The 23,192-nt window shown below is 32.5% G+C and overlaps 1 protein-coding gene across 2 annotated transcripts; it reads left to right on the top strand.

The window, feature by feature from the left end:
* Window positions 1-61: 61 nt before the first annotated feature.
* LOC140040591 (band 3 anion transport protein-like) lies at window positions 62-22,827 on the top strand. Of its 2 annotated transcripts, XM_072086643.1 has the most exons (24): window positions 62-193; window positions 5,019-5,088; window positions 5,573-5,633; window positions 6,238-6,496; window positions 6,901-7,106; window positions 7,844-7,923; window positions 8,511-8,671; window positions 8,989-9,131; window positions 9,569-9,749; window positions 10,083-10,218; window positions 10,937-11,038; window positions 11,750-11,870; window positions 12,043-12,420; window positions 13,177-13,369; window positions 13,728-13,934; window positions 15,170-15,318; window positions 15,985-16,185; window positions 16,649-16,927; window positions 17,527-17,616; window positions 18,088-18,263; window positions 18,674-18,927; window positions 19,443-19,612; window positions 20,142-20,312; window positions 20,880-22,827. In XM_072086643.1, exons 3-24 carry the CDS (start codon window positions 5,589-5,591, stop codon window positions 20,946-20,948), a joined length of 3,771 nt encoding a protein of 1,256 aa, XP_071942744.1. In that variant the 5' UTR covers window positions 62-193; window positions 5,019-5,088; window positions 5,573-5,588; the 3' UTR covers window positions 20,949-22,827. The 2 variants fall into 2 exon arrangements, with proteins under 2 accessions (XP_071942744.1, XP_071942745.1); XM_072086644.1 differs by lacking the exon at window positions 10,937-11,038.
* Window positions 22,828-23,192: the final 365 nt, after the last annotated feature.

Below are 23,192 nucleotides of genomic sequence, written 5' to 3'. Positions count from 1 at the left end.
TAAGTACGTGCAGAGAGCCAGCTAGGATTCTTACTCAGCAGGGAAGAGAGAGGAGGCCACCAAGCCAACAGGAAATAAAACAAGTCATTATCGGCCGAATATTGGATAGCCTAACGTATCAAAGTTAGGTTTTGCAGCATAATGTAAATTACATCATCATAGGCTACCGAAATTCATATTATTAATTAAGGAGGTGAGTAGGCTAGTCTAGCCTAGGCCTCTAGGCAGGCCTAGCCCATCTATCTAGCTAGGCCTAGGCCTAGGCCTTCTAGGCCTACTAGGCCTAGTACTAGTTAGGCCTAGCTAGGTAGAGGCTAGCTAGCCTAGGCTAGGCCCTCTCTAACTAGGCCTACCTAGGCTAGGTAAGCTACTGTAGTCAGCCACCATGTTCCATCCATGATGGATGGCATGGCATGGTAGTAACTAGTAGGCCTAGATAGCTAGGCCTAGAGTAAGAGTTAGGCTCTTTTTTATATAGCCTAGAGTATGCTGAGGGACTGGGCAGGGCTCCGAGTCCCAGGCTACTAGGCTAGGCCTAGCCTAGAACAATTTCAATAAGGGGGTAGGCCTAGGCCAGTACAGAAGAGACCTAGAGACCTAAACTTGTTTAATTAATGCAGTTGTCAATTGTATGACCCACTAGGCCTATATGACCCTTGGCAGAGGTGCGTCATCAAAAACGAAGAACCTACGAAATGGTAGTGTACACAAAATCCGACCAAAATCACACAAAATCGATGATAACACCTTGAATTTACAGATTCTATAAAATATTTCAATTTTAATCGTTTTGTTATCAAAAAACATGACTTTATCTATGAACAAGCTCGCCAATGGAGTTATTATGTGATATGGATTTACGAACAAACACATCGCGCTATTTGCAAGGCAACAGACGCACAAGAAGGACATCGCACAGAGCATTGAATTCAATATTAAATGTCATTTGTTCCGATAACTTGTAGCACACGTCGCCTACAAAAAAAAAACCCATAGCCAACTGTATAGAAAAGTATAGAAATAAACTACAGTAAGTAAATTGTAAGAGAAAAGGATGGCGATAGGCCTATTTAGGCTAATTGTAGAGCCTATAGGCCTATAAAAAGTGTCCGTATCATAGATTTTACACTTCTTTTTAAAAATGTTATATGCGTGAATACAACTTAGAGATCCTTTTTTTAAGCATTTAATATTATTATGTTGATGTATATTTATTATCTATAATAATTGCCTATTGTCTAAATGTATGAATAAATACAATAAGATATTTATTTTCCCTTAGTTACTGTATAGTATTTTAAACTTTGACATTTTCCCCATTGTAGCCTATACAGTATTGCTGATTTAATTATTCGCCAGTTTAAAAATGCTTTTCTAATGTATTCAATCATAATGGACAAATACTATTATCAGTATCGGTTAGTGTGGTTGGTGAAATGACAGTACTATATAAAGAAGAAAAATGTAAAAAGTAAAATAAATATTTCATTAACCAACGTATGAACCACTAACAAAAACATCCTTCCGCAACGTATCATATTGATGCGCGCAACATAAGAAATTATTCTATCTATTTTGCATCCCCTCTTACGATCGAAAAATCATTATGATGAACGTAAGGCAGAAACGGTGTTGGACACGTCGGTTCCCACTTGTGATGACACACAAGTTTGTTCTTAAGCCCCACTTTGCGTTGATCTGGAAACTAATTCCAGCTCTAAAAATATTTCCCGGGCCAAATTTGACAGAATATATTCAAATTATGATTTCACAAATCACTTTTTCACAAAAGCGATCACAAAGACAAAAGCCATTCGAAAAATTAAAAATATTCGCTCCAAAATTACAAGTTGCCGATTTTGTTACAGTTGCAATGTGATTAGTGACGATAGTGTGCTCATGTTTAATTTATTTTTCAAGATTAAAACGGGTGTTTATTCATATTGGTATTAGGTTTACTGACACTGTCAAAAGACATGTTTAATGAAGTTCCAGTTCCGCCAACCACAATTGTCCTCATCATCAAAGTAAAAAAAACGAAACTGACTTTTGTTTTCAAGCATTTCCCGTGGTGAGTACAAAAAAAGATACTCTCTATAAATCTTTATTATAAGTGATGGTGAATTGTTATCGGGCTTAACCACTCTAACCCCAACCTTCTATCTCACAGGCTTGTGGATGAGACGACTATTCAACAGTCTCACGATTTTCAACAGATTCTCGATCGTAAGGGGGGATGCAAAATAGATAGAAGAGTATTTTCTTATGTTGCGCACGTCAACGATATGTTGCGGCAGGATTTTTTTGTTTAGTGGTTCATACGTTGGTTAATGAAATATTTATTTTCCTTTTTAATTTTTTCTTTACATAGTACTGTCGCTTCACCAACCACACTGAATATTGTGACACTGATATATTTTTTGTCTATTATGAAGACATTAGAAAACATTTTGAAACTGAATAAAATTGAAATCTTTTTTAAGAATCACGATTTTGTATGATTTTGGTCGTATTTTGTGCACACTACCATTTCGTGGGGTCTTCGCTTTCGAGGTCTTCGGTCTTCGATCTTCGCTTTCGAGGTCTTCGCTTTCGACACACGCTATAGTGGCTCATAGTCATACAATTAACAAGTGCATTATGTTTTTAAAGAATGTTGGTGTAGGTCATTTATATCTTTAAGTTTAATTGTTAGTTTTCAAAAGATTCATTGTGCGCGATTTGGAAGGTTTTGCGCATTACCCTGTATGCGTTTACAAGGAGTTTCACAGCCTAGGCCTAATAATAGTGAAAACAAAACTTTTCCCTGTGCCATACATGCCAACACTCCTGTATTAGCTGATAGACTCCCGTATTTTAGACTTGTCTTCCGGCCTAACATCATGCTCCTTGTTTTCCACATTTTCTCCCGCATTACAAAGGTAACTGAATTTTGATATATTATGTGTGTTGTTTTCTGCATTAATAAAAAAACTTAAATACACACAAGTAAATTTATGATATTTAAACTATTGTACGATTATCTGATTTTTTTTTCTGAATGGAAAAGGGATACCCCTCACACAGCCACCATGTGACGTCACTCCACACACTGCATTCCTTACCTCACCTGGTCTCGATAATAGATAGAGGGCACTTTCGACCTAAAAAACACCAAACTTTAATTTTGGCATGTATGGCTCTGCTCACCATATGTTTTTGTCATACACATTATAATGATTTCAACATTTTGCTGGCAGTGTAACATAAAAGTTGATGTATATTCAACAAGTATTGTAATAAAATATGCCTTAGTGGGCACAGGGAACTCAGATAGAAGACCAGTGATTATGGTTTGAGAATATTTGGTGAATATTGTTATTGCTTGTACTAATTTGTTCAACCTAATAGTGTCAATGTCAACAGACTTAACAGATATCAGTTCAAATATACAATATAAAACTATATATATTTCTGATTAATAATTAACTGAATGAGCAGTAGTGTCACATGTTACTCACATGAAATGTATTTTGTTTTTAGGGAAATTCATAACATATTGTTAATGTTTTTAAAATTAATATGGCTCAATTCCAACAGTAAATGCTAATGGCGCCAATGTTAATTGATGATGTTAATGTTAATTGTACATAGTGATAGAGAAATTGTTAATTTGTGAGTATTTTAGCAGACTGAACATAAAACACTGTACAGTAGGTCAATCTTAATCTATTGTACAGTATCTAATAATTTATTGTTTATAATAAATTAGTAACATTGTATTATTTATTATACAGAGATCCATATGAACCTTTTCACTAATGTTTACTGTACAATTTCTCTATTTCACAGTAGCACAGTAAATAAATGGGTAGCCTCAATTTAAATGAATGTGTATACACTGTCTGTAGTGATTGTGAATGAAATGTTTTTATTTAACCTCTAAGTTACTGTTTCTGAAAAAAAAAAATTATTTGTCCAGATTGATAAAAAACTTGTTTGATTACGATCTCGATCGCCAAAACCAGTTTCCGTGGAGCAATTTTTAGCTCCAACAAAATTGTGGTCTCAAGTTGACCTTACTTTTAAACATAATGACATCATCACACAACCAACCACAAATGATCACCAATAAAAAATATGTAATCTGTATCGCATAAAAATATGCTGCAACATGATCTTTGTTATGTATAAAAAATTACTAATACGGTACATCTTGTTTCTTTAAAACAATTCAGCAGAAATTGATAGTGATTGTTGCACAGTGGCTGCTTTATTTATATACTGTACTGTACAGTATTATTTTTATTTTATTCACACTCTACATGAAGCAACAAGACAACAACAAATAAAGCACACCTAATCTTAATACTACATACATTTCTTAAGAATACAAATTTGCACTGATGAAGGGCTAGTGTTGCCCGAAAGCTCTGTTAATTTTTCTGGCTGTTTTATTTTATATCATTTCTATTTAGCTTTTTGCTTATTTTATTTTGTATTTTCATTGAGATTCAGCCACTGATATCCAGAGCATTGTCATTTTTCAGTGCTTATTTTATTTTGTATTTTCATTGAGATCCAGCCAATGATATTCACAGCATTGTCATTTGTCAGTGCTTAGTTTATTTTGTATCTCCATTGAGATCCAGCCACTGATATCCACAGCTTGTCATTACTAAAGAAAATATCAATGGTAAATTGAATGAAGTTCTCCAATATTATAAAGCAAGTTAATTATTAATAGCTAATAGAAACTGTAAGAAACAATAATTTAGTATGACTCACAACCTTATTGATGATGATGATGAGTGTGTAAAGCATATTTGATATCTATCATTTCCTAGTGTTTTCCTGGTTGTTTCCTTCTGGTTGGGCCCTAGGATAGACCAGGAACAACCTAAAAACAAAACTCTATTGTTTTATATTTATGGTTTTACTTTGGCTTTTAATCTGCCGGTGAACTTAACAGACATGCATTGTAGTATTTGTTACAATATAGTTTTCAATTACGCCTCATTTTGTTCATTCTTTACCAGGACAGTACGGGAATAACTAGCGCAGAAAGAAAATTGGTTAATGTGGTATTTCTGTTTTATAAAGATCAAGGTACAGTATTAATAAACTTTACTTTGAAGATACATTAATTATTATTTTTATAACTATGATTTTTATATTGTTACTTAATCTGAAATACTGGTAATTATTTCTGGCTTAAAAATGTTTTTTATACTTCTTCTTCCCTAGACACCTAGGTCTAGGGCATTTATCAACACAGCAACCTGAAGTACATTATATTAAATACAAAAATTAGATGCAAAATGAATTATTTCTTTTTTTAATGCAAAAATAAATGTAGACATATTTTCAATTAAAGTAATATTTCTGGAAGCCAATAATTAAATGAACTTACTGAATTAAATTATAAAATGAAACAGTGATAATAATACTATATTACAGTATTTTTTACCTTATTATTTTTAATGTAATATACTGTAGTAGTAAAAATAATATCTACAAATTATTATTTATAAAACTAATTCATGAATTTGATTATAAAATTTGAAGGTTTTTTTAACTTTTAATTTTGCAGATATCAAACTGTGGTTATGGATGATAAAAGTTCAACAAGTAAAGATATCCCAAGTATCTCAGTGAGTATCAAACCTTAAAAGCTCTGTCTACACTATCAAACTTTATGTGACAAAAAAATGTGATGTGCCCATATATGTCATATCACTACCATATTTGGGAATATCACTACCATATTTAGGCACATCAACCTTTTTTTGTCAAACTAGTTTGATAGTGTAGACAGAGCTTTACAAAGTTGTAGGCCTTTGAAATATTAAAATAATATTTTTTTAAATGTTAGAATGATCTTAGAACTGTAGCTATGATATGATATACAGCCATACCGCATTAAAATACCGTCATGATATGCTCTGCATAGCTAGCAGTCCTCGGTCAGTAGAGGGATTAAACCGAATTTTGCCAGTTTCCAGTTAAGCACGAAAACAAGTAATTGTAGACTGTCGGCAAAACTTGTGAAAAACTTTATTAAATATTGTTTATTATTTTCATGATTACTGGGTACTGCACAAGTGCCGGTTTGGAATCTCATTTTGCAACGAACGTAATATATAATAATAATAACATAATATAATAATAAATAATAACACGTAATATAACACAGTTAATTTGACAAATATGGAGAAGAGATACATCATCTAAATTTATTTATTGTTCTTCTTCCAGATTGAAATGGCAGATATTAAAGATGATCCAAAAGAAGAAGAAGGAAAGTCTGTGCAAAAGGACGAAGATGCAAAGTCTCACAATGCCGAATTGGATGCAGACATCAATAAGATCTTTGAACCGTTGGAAAAACTTGACCTTGAAATGTTCCGGACAATGTCTAGCCCTGAGGTCTCAACCCAGGCTTCATTTCAATTTGGAGATTCCATGCAACCAGAAATGGCTCAACGGGGCCAGTTTGGTGAAAAAGATTACACTTGTAAGAATTAATTTTAAAAGTGTATATCCTCAAAAATTCAACAATTTGAAGATGGCCATAGAGCTGGATATATACTTATGTTTGCCTATCTAAAAGGGTCATTCTTGCTGCTTATATCAGTCAGACCAGTTGGCAATGAAGTAATATCACATGGAATATTATCCACAATATGATACAGGAAATATGTCATAACAATTCTACATAAATGATTATATGATATAGTAATACTAATATTTGATGCTTGCAATAATACCTGGCATATTATGGGCCTCTGATTAAAGGGCTAGCAGAGTATACATGCTGTATAGCTGATTTGGGGCTTTTCTTGTATGAAGATAATAGTTTTTATGATGATAGATAAATTATATGATAATAAATTGTTACTGTCATGTCTCCCAATATAGCACATCGAAGGTTATCCCATCAAACACATCACACCTTAAGTCCACTACTTAGGAAAGCTTCCTCAAAAAGTCTTGGAGCAGAAGGCCTGCCATACACTGGTTCCAAAAAAAGTATAGCATCACAACAGCTAAAGAAATCAATATCTGTGATTGAAGAAGTTCCATATGAGGATACTGACGGAGATTCAGATAGACCTGTTCCGAAAGTACGAACCTTAGTGTTTTTTTTTTACTATGATATTCTATTTTTATTGTTTTTTTCACTAAAAAATACAACTAAATAAATTCATGTCATTTGATTAGATGATTGTGTGTCACATGATAAGAAAAAAGTTACTTATCAATGGGTTTCACCTAGTGCGAAATATTCCTAATTTTACTAGCTTAAGCCTGGACAGTGAGACCCCCTAACAACAGCATAACAACAATGCTTTTTGCATGCTCTAGCGGTTTTGCACATGCTCCAGTGGCTTTACACGTGCTCCAGCGAGAGTGCTGTGAATTCCTATCAATTATCTGTGAAACAAATAATCCCATTCGGTGAAAGATGAAAGGTCATATTCTCACTCTGTTGTCACCATGTGCAAATATAACCTTTCATCTTTCACCTCTTAAAATTATTTGTACCATCAAACTCATAAACATTCATTTGTATATTATGAAATGCCTAAAATCCGACACTTAACCCTCCACATTCTAATAATATGTTTTGAGCAAGACTTGAGCCAGTGACACATCAAACACACTACAGTAACACATTTCTACACAAATTGCTTGAAATAGCTTGTAGATATAAGTTGCCTTGTCCTTTTACAAAATAATTATTCTACATGCGTGATCTCTAATATTCACTGACAACAAAATGTAAACATTTCCAAAATCCTCTTTGTTTGTTCGTTTTTCTCAAATTTTATCTTTTGATGATTGTTATTGTTTTTTGTAGTTTACAATAGGTTCTCCAGATGAAGATGATGATAGTAAAGATGAGGACGTTACTCAACACAATAAAGCAGCACGGCATAGGTACGACATGTACTTCTAGTTAGCGACGTGATGCAGCAAGATTTCATAATAATATGTAGAATTGTTGCTTTGGGTTAAAATAATTATCCTATACAGTACAACCATCATTTTACATATCCTGCATGTTCCCTGCATTTTACGTACACATAAAATGACCGATGAAGTCATCGTTTTTAGTAATTTTAATAAATAAATACTGTGTAATATGTTATTTTCTTCCATTAAAGATGCAATTTAACAACAACAAACCATATAAGTGCATAAGACTTTATTTAAACATTGCCCAGCCTTCATATACTTTTCTAGTATTCTAGGCCTAGCTAGTGACAGCTGCATGCTGTAAAGTAGGCAAACATGGCAGCCTTTTTAGATATGTATTTGGGGGTCGATTAAGGTCAACCTGGATTTTACGAATCCCATGTTTTACACACGTCTTTCAGTCCCGTACCATATGTAAAATGTAGATTCTGCTGTTAAGTTAATAAATTGACCAATATCTTCTACCAAACATCGAACAAACAACGTATGCATAATTACTAAAAATAGACTAATTATCAGTTAAATTTCTTTGTTTTTTGACAAACTAGTGTGGGTCATCGGCATCACCACCATCGTCGCACTGATATGGGATTGAGGACATGTATTGGTAGTCAGGTGAATCTAAAGGGGATGGATACAGCAGAAATAATTCCAACTGAAATGGATGAGGCAATTATGCTCAACAAAGCAGATTTAGAAGATATGGCCAGTAAGACTATTTTCAATTATTGTTTTTTGCAGATATGTATGTGATAATTTTACACATAAATCTGCAAAACAAATCATTCTTTTCATTTTTGATAATTAATAGATTAAAGTTATTCAAATTATTTTGGCTACTTTAGTATATTCTTATTTTCGAATGATTTGGAGTTTGTAGGTTAGTTGACACTATACTTCACTTTAGTACTTTAAAAACTAATATTATTTCCATACTCAAAATAGAAATGTGGTTTATAAGCAATAAAAGTATGTGAAATATTATACAAAACTAATTCCAAGTGTACTATAATATTTTCTTATCAGCTCATAGGTTTGAAGATACTGGGAAAAGGAGACACAAAGTGCAACGTCGAAGACGAAGTTCTATCATCCACGGAGGAACGGGTTCTTACAAAAAGTCAAAAACAAAAGACAAATACAACAAATATGATCATAAACCTCATGAGGTATTATTTGTCGTACAGTTATTTTATGTAGTAATTTTTATAGATTTATGTTGATATGGAGTACACTGAAACTGAGCGAAGGTGACACATTGGTGACCCAACAAAGTGGTCTTTAAATAGGGGTATCCCAAAGGAGGGTTCTACTCTATGAGATATTGTTTTATTCAATTATTTAATCTTTGGAAAGAAGTGGGTTGGACTATACAAACAAGGTCCATTTTGCATGGAAATTCATTGTCTAAAGCTCTATCTGCACTATCAAACTTTATGTGACAAAAAATGTGATGTGCCCATATATGGACACGATGATGTCAAATCACTACCATATTTGGGCACACCATACTCTTTTTGTCAAACTAGTTTGATAGTGAAGGATACCCTTTAATAGACTACCTACAATCACAACTATAGTAAGTTATGCTTGATAACATTTCTAGGTGTTTGTCGAATTGGATGAACTTCATAGAGGAGACGATAATGAGATGCAATGGAAAGAGAAAGCTCGTTGGATAAAGTTTGAAGAAGATGTGGAGGAAGGGGGCGACAGATGGGGTAAACCTCACGTAGCCTCATTGTCATTTCATAGTTTATTGGAACTTAGAAGAGGTCTAGAAAAAGGTAAGGGATAATTTGAAGATTGAATATATTTATGCATATATTAATGCGCCTATTCACCACCAATTAAAATTGGTAAAAAAAAAAGGTAGTAAAAATGTAACTTGGTGGTTAACATGCTTGCCTTTCAATCCCAAAGTCAAGGGTTCAATCCTAATGTCAGGTTCCTGGCTGTAACTCTTCTCTCTAAGCATCAAGTGAGAGTTTGTAAACATTGTTTATTCATCTTGTAATTGGTAAGTTTCTTAGTATTGGATGTGTATAATGTCTTTAAGAATAAATAAATACATTTAAAAAAATAAATAAAATATGGAAAAAATACATTATATATTTCAGGTTCCTTGATGCTTGACATGGAAGAAACAAAACAGTCGGATATATTTCATCGAATTGTAGAAAACATGATCACGGCTGATCAAATAAAGCCAGAGAACAGCGGCGATGTAATGCGAGCATTGCTCTTAAAACACAAGTAAGAGGTTTAAAACTCATAGACAACATGTGTAATGATATTACACATTTTTAATTTGTATTGCACTTTTTTGGTATGTTTGACGTGATTTGGTTAGCTAGACCTTATCACTTTATTTGCTGTTTTTCACCATTTGAATAATTTTAACAAATTTATCATTTATACACCAAGCAATAGAGGGCGCTTGTTTATTTGATTGCAAAATAGAAGTTACCTCATTGCAGCAAACATTTTACACTTGACCGGGTTGTATAATATAATAAACAATTTGATATGCAATTATTGAAATTCTACCCCCAATACAGACACAGGTGATATAGGGACCGTTCAGACTTATTTACCTGGATAAGTTGGCTTCATAGACCAGTTATTGCTAGGCTAACTTTGGTAGGCAAGCCAACAACAAACCCGGCTAAATAAGCTTGAACAGGCCCATAGTATTAAATGTCTTTAATTAAGGTACTGTAGCCTGACACTTATTGTGTATAATCATGAATAGTAAACTGGTTTTGTAGCGATTGTTTATTATTATTTTTATTAATTATTTCAAATTTATTTAATTCTATCAAAGCATGGATAGGGTTTTTATATATAGCATGTAGACACTTTTGAATGAAAAATCATTTTCTATCTCAGTGCTTTTATTTATATAGTATTATATTGCAGTATATTTTTAATTTGAATTTTAGTTGAGCACATTATAATTTGATTTGTTTAGACACATAACGAGAAGACAAAGTTTGATGAAGAATCTGTCTTCCGTTAATCTTGGGTCTCTGATGCCAGTAGACAGACAGTATCATTCTGAAGCTAATTTCAGGCATGTTTAAGCTCTGTCTACACTATCAAATTTATATGACAAAAAAATGTGATGTCCCCATATATGGACATGATGTCATATCCCTACCATGTTTAGCCATATGACTACCATATTTGGGCACATCACACTTTTTTTTGTCAAACTAGTTTGATAGTGTAGACAGAGCTTTAGATACCGTACTCATGCTAATAAAGACACTCCTATCACCCTAATTTTGGAAGTCAATCAAAAAGGCACTTAGCGTACACCATTGCATATTTATAGTTGCACATTTTCAAAATATTTATTGATTGTTTAAAATGTGTTTCATTTAAATTTACTTCAGTCTAAAACTTTCCTATATGGGTAAGTACTGATTACCCTTATGCTTAGTGATAGTGATAAAAAAAAAGGTGTTTTATTTACATGCTTACGGTGTTCTACCTATCTGTTACTGTAATAGTGTTTGTAATAGAAAGCCTATGTTACAGTTTATGTTTTCTTGGTGGTGTACTACATGTGTTGTATTGTTTGATGTGTTATAATACATTTTTAATTTTTTTAATTCATCATTATGCTTCATCAATTTCATAAAAACATAACAAAAATCATAATCATCAGCATTATTATAATAAGCGACAGTATTATTATTACGAATTACATTATTTTAATTCTCATCGTATCACATTACAAAATGTTAGTATTTATTATAGTGAATTATTTATATAACAGGCATATGAAAGAGCGTCAGGGCTTATTAAAGAACATCTCGACGTCAAGTCTGAATCCGGTTGACATGAAGAAGATTCAGACTGAACCTAATGACCTCGTCACTGAAGCAAATAACCATGCCGTAAGTTTGATTTGTTTAGTGGTTCTTTATTGGTGCTCCTGAACAATTTTAGTCACGTTTGTTGCTAGATGTGGTTGTCAACAGATATGCTTTATCTATTTTTAGAATTATAATTTGTTCACACACATTGGGAGATGTTTGTATTGGCTATTCTAAACTTTTAATTGTACAGGACGAAGTGAAGGCACCGATGCTTAAGACATTTTCAATTAGTATGGAAAATCTGAATGACATTCCTGAAGATCAGGAGTTGAGTCAGAAACCTTCAGTACACTTCAAACTTGGTAAAAGAAAACCAAAAGAAGACAAGTCAGAAGGCATCATGAAACGAATCCCAAAAGATGCTGAAGCTACAACAGTTCTTGTTGGTGAGGTGGACTTCTTAGACCAGCCAGCGATGTCATTTATCCGCCTTGCTACTGGAACCATTTTAGATAACTTCACAGAAGTTCCAGTGCCAGTTCGTTTTATCTTTGTGCTATTGGGACCAAGTGGTGACATGGACTATCTAGAGATTGGAAGATCTATCTCAACTCTTATGTCAAATGAGGTAGATTTCATTTTCATTTCAAATTTCAGTTTGTGTTTAATTTGTATTTTTTGCCATTTGGCAGTGTAGTCTAGTTTCTAGACCGTAATTAGTAAAAAGATAAACATGTTGGCACATATGGCGTTCTATACATATAACACTTAAGCTCATTTCCAGAAAAAAATAAAAAATGCTGACGGGTGGACTAAAATAAAAAAAATAATAAATACAAACTTGGGGCAACTCTATAGATGATGTATTTATTTATTTATTTATTTTATTTTATGTCTTTAGGCACTGTGGCCAAGGATTACCAATAGTGAATTAATCACTGTCCTATCAGATAGGTGGTAATCCCCCTGATACAGAGGCTATTGTGTGAACCAGTTCACCGGGGTAACCCCCTACTCTTTTTCGAATAATGAACTGGGTTCTTTAAAGTACACACAGGTTATAACTGTGTACACTGGACCTACGGTTTATAGTCCTTATCCGAGAAGACTTGTTCCACCACCAGAACTAGGAGCGAGTCGGCCTCGAACCCTTGCCGATGTTGTTGTTGGCTCTTTAGGTACGATAAACGGCGCCCCTGCCTTAACCGCTCGGCCATATGACTCGCTCGATATAACACATAAACAACACTCATCTTTTAATATATATATAGAGTATTCTGTAGTCTTACTTTTGCTACTTCATTGGATAAAAAAATGTTATTGCTTTTGTGATGTGACCATATTTTAGTTTCTTACATTTACACAGTATGTCTATTTTATTTAGAATTTCCATGAAGTCGCTTACAAAGCAGACTGCCGTCAAGATCTTCTGGGTGCTATTAATGAATTTATTGACGACAGTATTGTACTTCCCCCTGGGGAATGGGACAAAGACCTATTGCTGCCCATCTTACGACATCAAAACCGAAAGGTTAAAAAAAGACAAGAAGCTCGGCGTAAAAAGGAGGAAGAAACTGGTAATTTGTTTAAAGATATATTGTGTTGAATATACCATTTTAATGTCACATAATAGTTATTATATAACACCTAAATAAATTCCTGTCATTTGATTGGACGATTGTGGGTCACATGGCGTGCAATAGTACGCACTACTGTTACTGTTCTCACTTTGAAAATTAAATGAGAGAACAAATTATTTGACTGAGAACAATGTTTTAAGTGAAAATATATATTGTACAGAAGTGAATAACTTTATTTAAAAAAAATACAAAATGGCTATTAATTTTTACATCTTTTATTAATTTTTATATTGTATTGAGAAAATCAATATGTTACTTTGCAAAATTAATATTTGATTTACATTTTGATTGACAGCTACAGATAAAGGGGAGTTAGTGCAGCAGATTGACCCATTGGAAAGGACAGGGATACTGTTTGGTGGGCTTTATAATGATATTAAACGTCGGTACCCTTTCTACTTGAGTGATATCACGGATGCATTTAATGTACAGTGTTGTGCTGCCTTTATTTTCATATTCTTTGCCTGTTTGTCCCCTGCTATTACATTTGGTGGTCTATTGGGTAAGTCTTTCTATTCTTTCCTTGTTTTGGTGGTCTATTTATGATTCTTAATTATAATTGTCTATGTACTTTAAATTGCTGGAAAAGGAATGCAGTTATGTGGGTTTTGTTCTGAATTGGGTAGCTTTTACGTTAACAAATCTTTAAATAAAATATAAATAAATCAAATCTTATTAATATTGATTGAAAAAAAAGTTAACTTTTCCCTATAGATAACCATCATAAAGCTCTGTCTAAACTATAAAACTAGTTTGACAAAAAAAGTGCCCAAATAAGGTAGTGATTATGACAAATATATGGTAGTGATATGACCAAAGATTGTATAGCGCCGCTACGTGGCGCAAGATAGGTAACTGGGTGAGACCTTTGTAATCCATGGACGCCATTCCGGCGGACAAATTTGAACCGGAATAAAGTCGTTGTCAAGGCAATATCCACGATGTTTCGGTTAAAGAACGAAGTTGTCTAACCAAACATATCAATGTAAACACACAGAATTAATCGGAAAGTGTCCAGATCCCAAAGAAACTTTTATTTTACTTTGTTTACATAATTTCTTCCCTTTTCCATAAATCAATCATCAAGATGGTTAACCACAGATACTTAGAGGCGGACCGCAAAATTTAAACCATTTACATTTAAATCACAATAATAACCTGTCCGCCCGAATGGCGTCCATGGATTTACTGGGCCCGTAGTGTTATAAGATAGGAGCTTGGCAACAGTTACCTATCTTGCGCCGCGTAGCGGCGCTATACAATCTTTGATATGACATCATCATACACATATATGAGCACAACACATTTTTTTTGTAGACAGAGCTTAAGTTTGTATATAACATACATAATGAAGCAACTATAAATGAAGAAATATCTTTATTTTATTTCTTTATTATCTTTCTATTATTATTCCCCATTATCATGTTTTATCATGTTTATTGTTTTAATTACTGTATCACTATTGTTTCCATTTATTAATAGATTGAAACTTGAGAATGTATGATTATTATTTTAAAATTATTTTATTTTTTACTTGTTGCTAAACACTGTACAACCATCAGTTTATTATAATTGAAATGTCCTAGATCTTGTATTTTGTTTTCACTTTTGTAGAATATATTTTATTCCTAACCATTATCCCAATCTGTTTAGTTTTTAACATTTTAATATTTAGCTTTGTCAATTTCTTGTCTTCACGAAAAAAAAACTTTAAATTCAAAAAATTATGTTTTGAAGGCGAGAAAACAAATAATTGGATGGGTGTGTCTGAGATGATATTTGGAACTGCTTTATGTGGCATTGTGTTTGCTTTATTCTCCGGCCAACCTCTGATGATTATTGGTGCTACAGGTCCTGTGCTTATATTTGAAGAGAATCTGTATTCAGTAAGTAACAGAATATTCTACATGTTTATAGGAGTTCATTTGTCTAAATAAAGTTATTATAAACATATATGCACAAATATAATTTCATCGTTAAATTGTAGGTAACAAAATACAAATTATTATAACAGATTAATCAATCAATCAAAATCAATTTATTCCATAAAATAAAACTAAGGATGTACAAATATGTCATCAAAAAGTTGTGGAAATAGGGTCTCAAAAAAAGCAAAGCTTTTAAGTCGAAATCCTTAAAAAACAATAAGTTATTTATATCAATAACAAACAAACAAAAAAAACAAGAAAGAAAGAAAACAAAAAAAACCATAGAGTTAAGCAAAAACTTTAATTACTCTTGACAAAAGAGTATAGAACAAAATGTTACCTTAAACAGACTAAAATACAGCACTGTGCTACAATATTTTCAATGCGAATTTTCTATTCACAATCCATTGATGATTATTGACTAAAATTCTAGGCCTTCTGAACTTATTGCTTAAGCTCTGTCTACACTATCAAACTTTATGTGACAACAAATGTGATTTGCCCATATATGGACATGATGATGTCATATTTAAGCATATCACTAGGGCCATATTTGGGCACATCACACAAGTTAGTTAGTGTAGATAGAGCTTTTAAGATGATTTTCTCTTGTTGTTTTCATAGTTTTGCAAAAGCAGTGACATTGAGGATCTATATCTTGAGTTTCGGGGTTGGATTGGAATCTGGATTCTCATCATCACAATATTTGTTATTGCGTTTGAGGGCAGTGTAATGGTGCGATTTTTTACTCGATTTACTGAAGAAATTTTTGCTCTTCTAATCTCGCTTATATTTATATATGAAGTCTTTAAAAAACTTAGTAAAGTAAGTTATGATTTGTGTTTTTTTAGATATAAATATTTAAGAATATTAGAAAAATTAATTTGTGAAAAATGTGTATTTCTAAAATTTATGTATGCAGATATTTTCTATAACTGATATTGAATTATGATGTTCCAAATTGTTATCCTTCATATAATTAGAATTCTAATTTACAGTATATAATATAAATCCATAAGTAATAATATAAAATAAGCAAAAAGCTTAATTAAAATGATAAAGTAAAACAGCCAGAACAATTTGCAGAGCTTAGACAAAATTGAGACAAGCACTGCCTGGTTGGACTGGAATAAAAGAAATAAAAACAATGGAGGCACAGGCTGGTGAATAGAGGGCTCAGAGAGTACGAGTACAAATTAATGAAGATAGTTTGGTAGATCATATAAAATAAAATAAGCAAAAAGCTAAATCAAAATGATATAAAAAATATTTATAATTGTTTTCATAGATATTCAGCAAAAATCCACTACTATCGTTAGACTTATACTGTGAACATTACGACAATGCATCAACGACAGAGTCACCGTATATGCTATCTACAGACATGTACTATGAAAATACTACGTCACTTACATCATCTAGTAATACCTCAGATTGCACAACATTTTCTGAAGAAAAACATGGTGAACCAAATACGGCATTTATGTCTGTGATCTTAACATTTGGGACTTTCTTCATCGCATACTTTTTGCGTATATTCCGCAATAGCAGATTTTTAGGAAAACATGTAAGTGCTCATATTACTAAATCATATACGTAATTCAATTTCTTTATTTCAGAAATTATTTCATCCATATCAAAATAAAAATCCTTAAATATATTGAATACATATATTTGCAAACACAGGCAACGAGAATATTACAACTATTCAACATATGTTGCATAAAATTATAATAGATTTAGAAGACAACATGTTCAATAAACATACAAGCACTACTGCTTCTTGAGATATTCAGTATACAGCGCAGGGCATTATTGTAGCATACATTAAGTGATCTAATAGTCTTATTAAAGGACAATTTGACCGAGGACCATATTTTAACAACGTATTAAGGATGTACATATGATTTCAAAACCATCGCGAAATTTTGCGATGCACCTGTGACGTCACAGTAATTTACAGCGACGGCTGTGCGGCGATATCCTTAATATGTTGTAAAAATATGGTCCTCGGTCAAGTTGTCCTTTAAGACAAAGGTTAACATGTTTTTACACACTGTCCATGGTAGGATTACAACTGTAGGCCTAGTATACATTTCAATGCATCTTTTTCCTGAGCTTAGAAATGTTCTATAGAAATAGAAAATTTCGCTATTAATCTTCCAGGGACGCAAGATGTTAGGTGATTTTGGTGTTCCTATTGGTATTTTAATTATGTGTGTATTTGATTATGTCGTGCCTTATGTCTACACAGAGGTAAGAATTTAATATTTTATTTTTGTTTAAATGGTTGGCATGGCGATAACTAGTGGTGCCCTAAAAATGAAACGAGAAAAAGAATATATATTTATTACAGTTATAAGATGAAGATAAGATTTTGTTGTTATGTCTTCTGTAGTAAAATGCTTCTTGCTTCAGAAACATCATCATTTGGAGATATCACTTACTTTACTTAGTCCAAGACATACTCAAGCTGATAATGACTAGATTCCTCCATAACTTCGTATATGCCATTGTGACAGCCAGTTCATCTCTCTGCATACCAGTATCTGTCTTGAGATGGTGTAACACAAACCTTACTTCACTAGTGTTTATCATTGTTCCATGCTACTAGTATCAAATCTCATAACATTCATAATGGGCTTTCCATCATGCAATTGGCAATAAATGCCTGAGTGCATTCTAATAATGAATTAAAGTGTAAAGTAATTTTTTTTTTGTGAATAGAAACTTCAAGTACGTGGTGGTTTTAATCCGACTGACCCATGTAAACGCACCTCATGGTTTGTAAATCCTATCAAACCACTTCAAGATGGCCGACTTGATTTAGTATTTGTGCTTGCTGCTGCAGTACCAGCAGGCCTGGTCTTCATCTTGCTATATATGGAAGCGCTTATCACATCGTAAGTTGATGGGGAAAGTAGAAGCTTGTACCCATACTTTGGCTGGCAATTTTGGTTCTAGGTTCAACATCACCCACTTGTATTTGAAGACTGCTTAGTCTTTTAATGTTGCATCTGATATCTTAATCATACACAAACCTCTCCTGACTCTCTATAAACCAAACCTTTGCATTCCGTCCTTGTCACTACCAGAAAACTATATATGGAATGGACATACTTATGTATTGCATATATTTATATTTTTGGAAATTGAAAGAAGAAGATGTTCTATTTATATAAATTATGTATAGCAATCATATTATATATATAAAGTCATTTCAATCCATCATGCAGTTTCAGCGCCCTTTAGGCTTTTGAGAGCATTATATTTAAAACATTATTATTTCAAATCATTCATTTTGTGTTTTAAGGTTGATTGTTAACAAAAAGGATAACAAGCTTAAGAAGGGTTCTGGATATCATTTGGACATGTTTCTTATCGGCATATTGGCGTTTGTGTGCGCCCTCTTAGGTCTTCCCTGGATGACAGCGGCAACTGTTCGTTCGGTCACTCACATTGGTAGCGTATCAACTTTCAGCAAGACGACCGCTCCTGGTGTTAAACCAAAATTGGATAAAATTTATGAACAACGAGTTACTAACTTGTTAGTAAACGCCTTGATAGGTAATTCCTGAAGCTTAATTGTAATATCTACATATTAATAATAATAATAGTAATAATCCTCGTTCTTATATAGCATTCATTGCACAAACTTCACATTACTACCCCAGTCATTTTTTGGATCAAACACATATGGAAACATACTCCCAATGCTAATAATCAACAAAAATGTGTTTTAGGTCTTACCAGGTACCCATTTGTACACCTGGTTGGAGACAGGCTAATGAAAAGCTCTGTCTACACTATCAAACTTTATGTGTCCAAAAAATGTGATTTGCCTGTATATTTATTATTTATATATTGATTTTTGGGCATATTTGTCAAATAAGTAAAGGATACAAGCAATGTGACAAACGTTTGATTCAAACTTGCAATCTCACACACTGCACCACATGCCTTACGAATATCTACATATTTTGAAGATAATGTATGTAACTAAAATCCAATGAAGAATTTTAATATAATAATCAAGCTAATTTCATTATTATTGTATAATGATAATTTGTGTTATTTTATAGGATTATCAATATTACTGGGCCCTGTTCTCAGTCAAGTGCCTTTAACAGTACTATTTGGTGTCTTTTTGTATATGGGAATTAGTTCACTTAGTGGTATTCAACTGGTAGAAAGAATCGAATGTTGGTTCATGCCAGTAAAGCACCATCCAGATGCTATGTTTGTTCGCCAGGTAAGATGAAGCATTTCATTTTATCTATTCTAATTAGCTGTATTGCCACGACTGATTAATTCAATTTTTCTTTGGAATATTGTGTACTGGTCTGTCCAGGAAATGAGATAACATACTGTACAGAACTGATTGGGTGCTGAGTAGGGTGGGAAAAGTAATTAGGTCGTGTGTTCATTTTATTACATTTTTTTTTTCATTTTAATTCAATTTAATTATTCTTTAATTCCACATACCGTACACCACATCATACACGTGCTGGATGATGCATATTTAAAGATCTGTGCTATGCAGACCACAGATCTTTTATAAGCTAATATGCACCTTTAAAAAAAATGAAACAATTATAGGTGCTGTCAAGAATGGTAGAATCAAGACATTAAATGAACACGATCAACAATTACACATTCTTGTTCTGTCTAGTAGGGAGAAAGATTATTATTTAAAGTACTTAAGATTAAGTTTTTTGTCATGAGCGATGTTATTTTCATATGTTGGACAATAAAAGAATTTTTTATTTGTATGTTGGCAGGTGAGGACGTGGCGGATGCATATGTATACATTTATTCAAGTTGTCTGTCTGTTAATGCTTTGGATAATCAAAGTCACACCAGCAGCATTGGCGTTCCCTTTCTTCCTTATTCTTTTGGTTCCGGTACGCTCTGCGGTTGGAAGAATTTTTTCACCATCAGAACTTGAAGCGGTAAGTTTAATAAAGTTTATTTTTCTGCAATACATTAGATATTTATTTAGGACAAATGTCACTTTCTGTTATATACAACTACACTTTCAATGCAGCGTTTTCATTACGACTTTTGCTAAATCAGAAGATGTCCCTGAAGAAATGATTTGTCGCATTCAGATTGGCAAAGTTCAATCAGGTCCATACACAGAGTTGATTTTTACAGGAGACTATAATGTAGGTTTTCGCCAGATACATATTGGTCAATAGTAAGAGAAATGTCACTATCAAACCTTATGTGACAAACAGATGTGATGTGCCTATATATGGACATGATGTCATATCAATACCATTTGTGGGCATATTACACTTTTTTTTGTCAAATTAGTTTGATAATGTAGACAGAGCTTTAATCAGGCTCAGTATCACACAGAATATTTTTAGTCTGCCAGTGATACAGTAAATTTTTCTATACTTAACCGTATTCGTGCCAATTTTCCATAGATTGTCTATGCACAAATAGATGCACATATTTATATTTGATTTATGATATTTTCGGTATTAATTAATATTTTTTTATAAATACAGCTTGATAATGAAGAGCAGGAGGTCACAGAAACGGAAGATGAGTATGGGGAGACATACATGCCAATTTAATTGTGTAGGTAGTTAACCCAATTTGCAGATAATTTCAAATCACTAGTGTTAGGATCAGGTGATTACAGAAATGGATGACAGCTGGGTCATGTGACAGTTAGTACCATCATTAGCAGCTATCAGTACATGTGAAACATTGATAATGATATTTGACAATGTACCAACCAAGTGATTTGTCCCATAGCAGAGATACAGTAGCTGACTGAACCAAGTGATTGTGTCTCTACAAAGACTTAGTACTACTACTAAGTTACAATCAATGAATGTGAAAAAGATTAAAAAGCAGAGCAATTTATTTACACAAATAGTTCCAATGCAATTGTATTCAACAGTATTTACTATCAGTAATATCCAGTCCATAGAATATCAACATAACATTAGTAATATTAAGCTGTTTGTATATATGTGTCTAAAACGTTACTCAACTCTGATTCCCAGTAATAAACGAATGGTGCTAATGTTATATTTTTAATATTTTCAATTGCCAAATTTGTAGCATTGTGTAATATAACATTTTTATTGTTACAAAAATATTCAGTTATTCAAAAAAGGTTTGGTGCTCATTATGTGGAATACAGTACTCTTTGCACAATGTAAAATAATTTTATTACAATTTGTTAAGACCAATATTTTAGAGACTACTAGAGATGTGAATGCAGTGGTGTAAAGGCTATGAGCGCTCTCTCACTACACCCAGGAGCTTAAGGGGCACCAAACATGAGCAGCCCAAATCCATGTGTAGAAGGCCCCTTAGGAGTGCTAAAATAGGGGCCTTTGCCTCATGTATTATGGGTGATGTATGAATGACTAAAACATGATTTTTATGTAAGCAGAATAGTATGATAATCCTATCATTAAAGAACTTACTATTTTTCTTTCCAACTTATAAAGGTTGCTGCTCATATTTTAGAATCAGTAGCATTTACTCTGTATTTTGTACTAAACAAATTCAACAACACTCTTTAGCTGTGACTTTCCTATCCTCTACTGTTGTTAGGATCTGTTTTTATGTTCTTATATTAAGATACAGTACTGTGTAAATTATATTATGTACAAAATGGATTGTTTATTACTTGTCTACATTTATAGAATATATTATATATTGAACAATAATTAAATACTGTATACTTTATTCCATTATATTCATTTTTTATATGTAGTTCCATATTGAATGTATTCCATGAAACGTTTTTTAATGTATAACTTTATTGTATTTATAGAGTACAGTACATACTCCATTCCATTTTGTTTGATTTCTATAGATTCTTTATATTAATAAAAATGACAATAACTAGGTCAGGTCAATCGATGGTTGTCGATCGTTACCTAGAACTACGAACCATCAAAACTATGTCGAGGGAGTGAGAACACGCGTCCTAAAATATCTGGATGCGCACAATGAATGATGAAGTTTGGTTGTTGGATTTTGTATTGTTATCACACATCAGCTTAATATGGAATTTATATCATAAATTTCTAGTAAATTTTAAACTAAAATCGGCAACACAATTGGGCACTTATTTATGATTTAGATTTTGGTTTATTTTTTTTTATTTTGGCTAATATCCCAAATATCTCATACACTGTACTGTATTTACATATTGTAATTCTCCTTGACCATAACAAGGATATACTGAAATATACTAGAGATTAATGTAATTATCAGTAGCCTACAAAAAAATATATTGAAATTGTATTTTTTTTCCTATTATTCATTTAAAAAGATTGTTTACTTGATGATGAAAATTTGAAAATAAAATCGTTGATTTATTTTTGTATACAATTATATAGTAAGTTTTATTTGTATGTGTTTCTATGAAAAACCAAAGAGAAATATTCACGAATATCCAACTGCATATTTTATTGTATATAGTAACATGCAAATGATGTTGATGATTTCTATATAGTTTATCTTTTTTTTTCATTTTTATATTAATAATTGATTCACATATTGTATGCAATATTTCAGTGTTAATAAAATGTTATTCGATTTTTATCAGAACATTTTTTGTGTGACAAGTTATGGTATTTTTGCTTTAATTTAATTTTCCATTTTCTTCTCCTCAACTTGAATTAATGTATTCTTATTTCAATTCTAGATAAAGTTAAACGAAATAGACATTATAGCCAAAAACAAAGATAATGAAGAAGTATACTGTATGAGTCTTTGCCAAAAAATAATGCTGACCACACTTCTAATGGTCGATAGGTGGCGTGTGTGATTTTTATCGTTCAAAAAGAGCT

The sequence above is a fragment of the Antedon mediterranea genome, chromosome 2 (genome assembly GCF_964355755.1).
Source record: "Antedon mediterranea chromosome 2, ecAntMedi1.1, whole genome shotgun sequence".
In the NCBI taxonomy this organism is placed as follows: Eukaryota; Metazoa; Echinodermata; class Crinoidea; order Comatulida; family Antedonidae; genus Antedon; species Antedon mediterranea.
This window is presented reverse-complemented; position numbering and strand designations above follow the sequence as displayed.

Bases quoted from the DNA above. Each gene is read 5' to 3' on its own strand.
- LOC140040591 (XM_072086643.1), top strand. From the start codon at position 5,589: ATGGATGATAAAAGTTCAACAAGTAAAGATATCCCAAGTATCTCA. The intron at 11,039-11,749 runs GCATGTTTAAGC...TTTATATAACAG, and splicing joins CATTCTGAAGCTAATTTCAG to GCATATGAAAGAGCGTCAGG. The intron at 12,421-13,176 runs GTAGATTTCATT...TATTTTATTTAG, and splicing joins CAACTCTTATGTCAAATGAG to AATTTCCATGAAGTCGCTTA.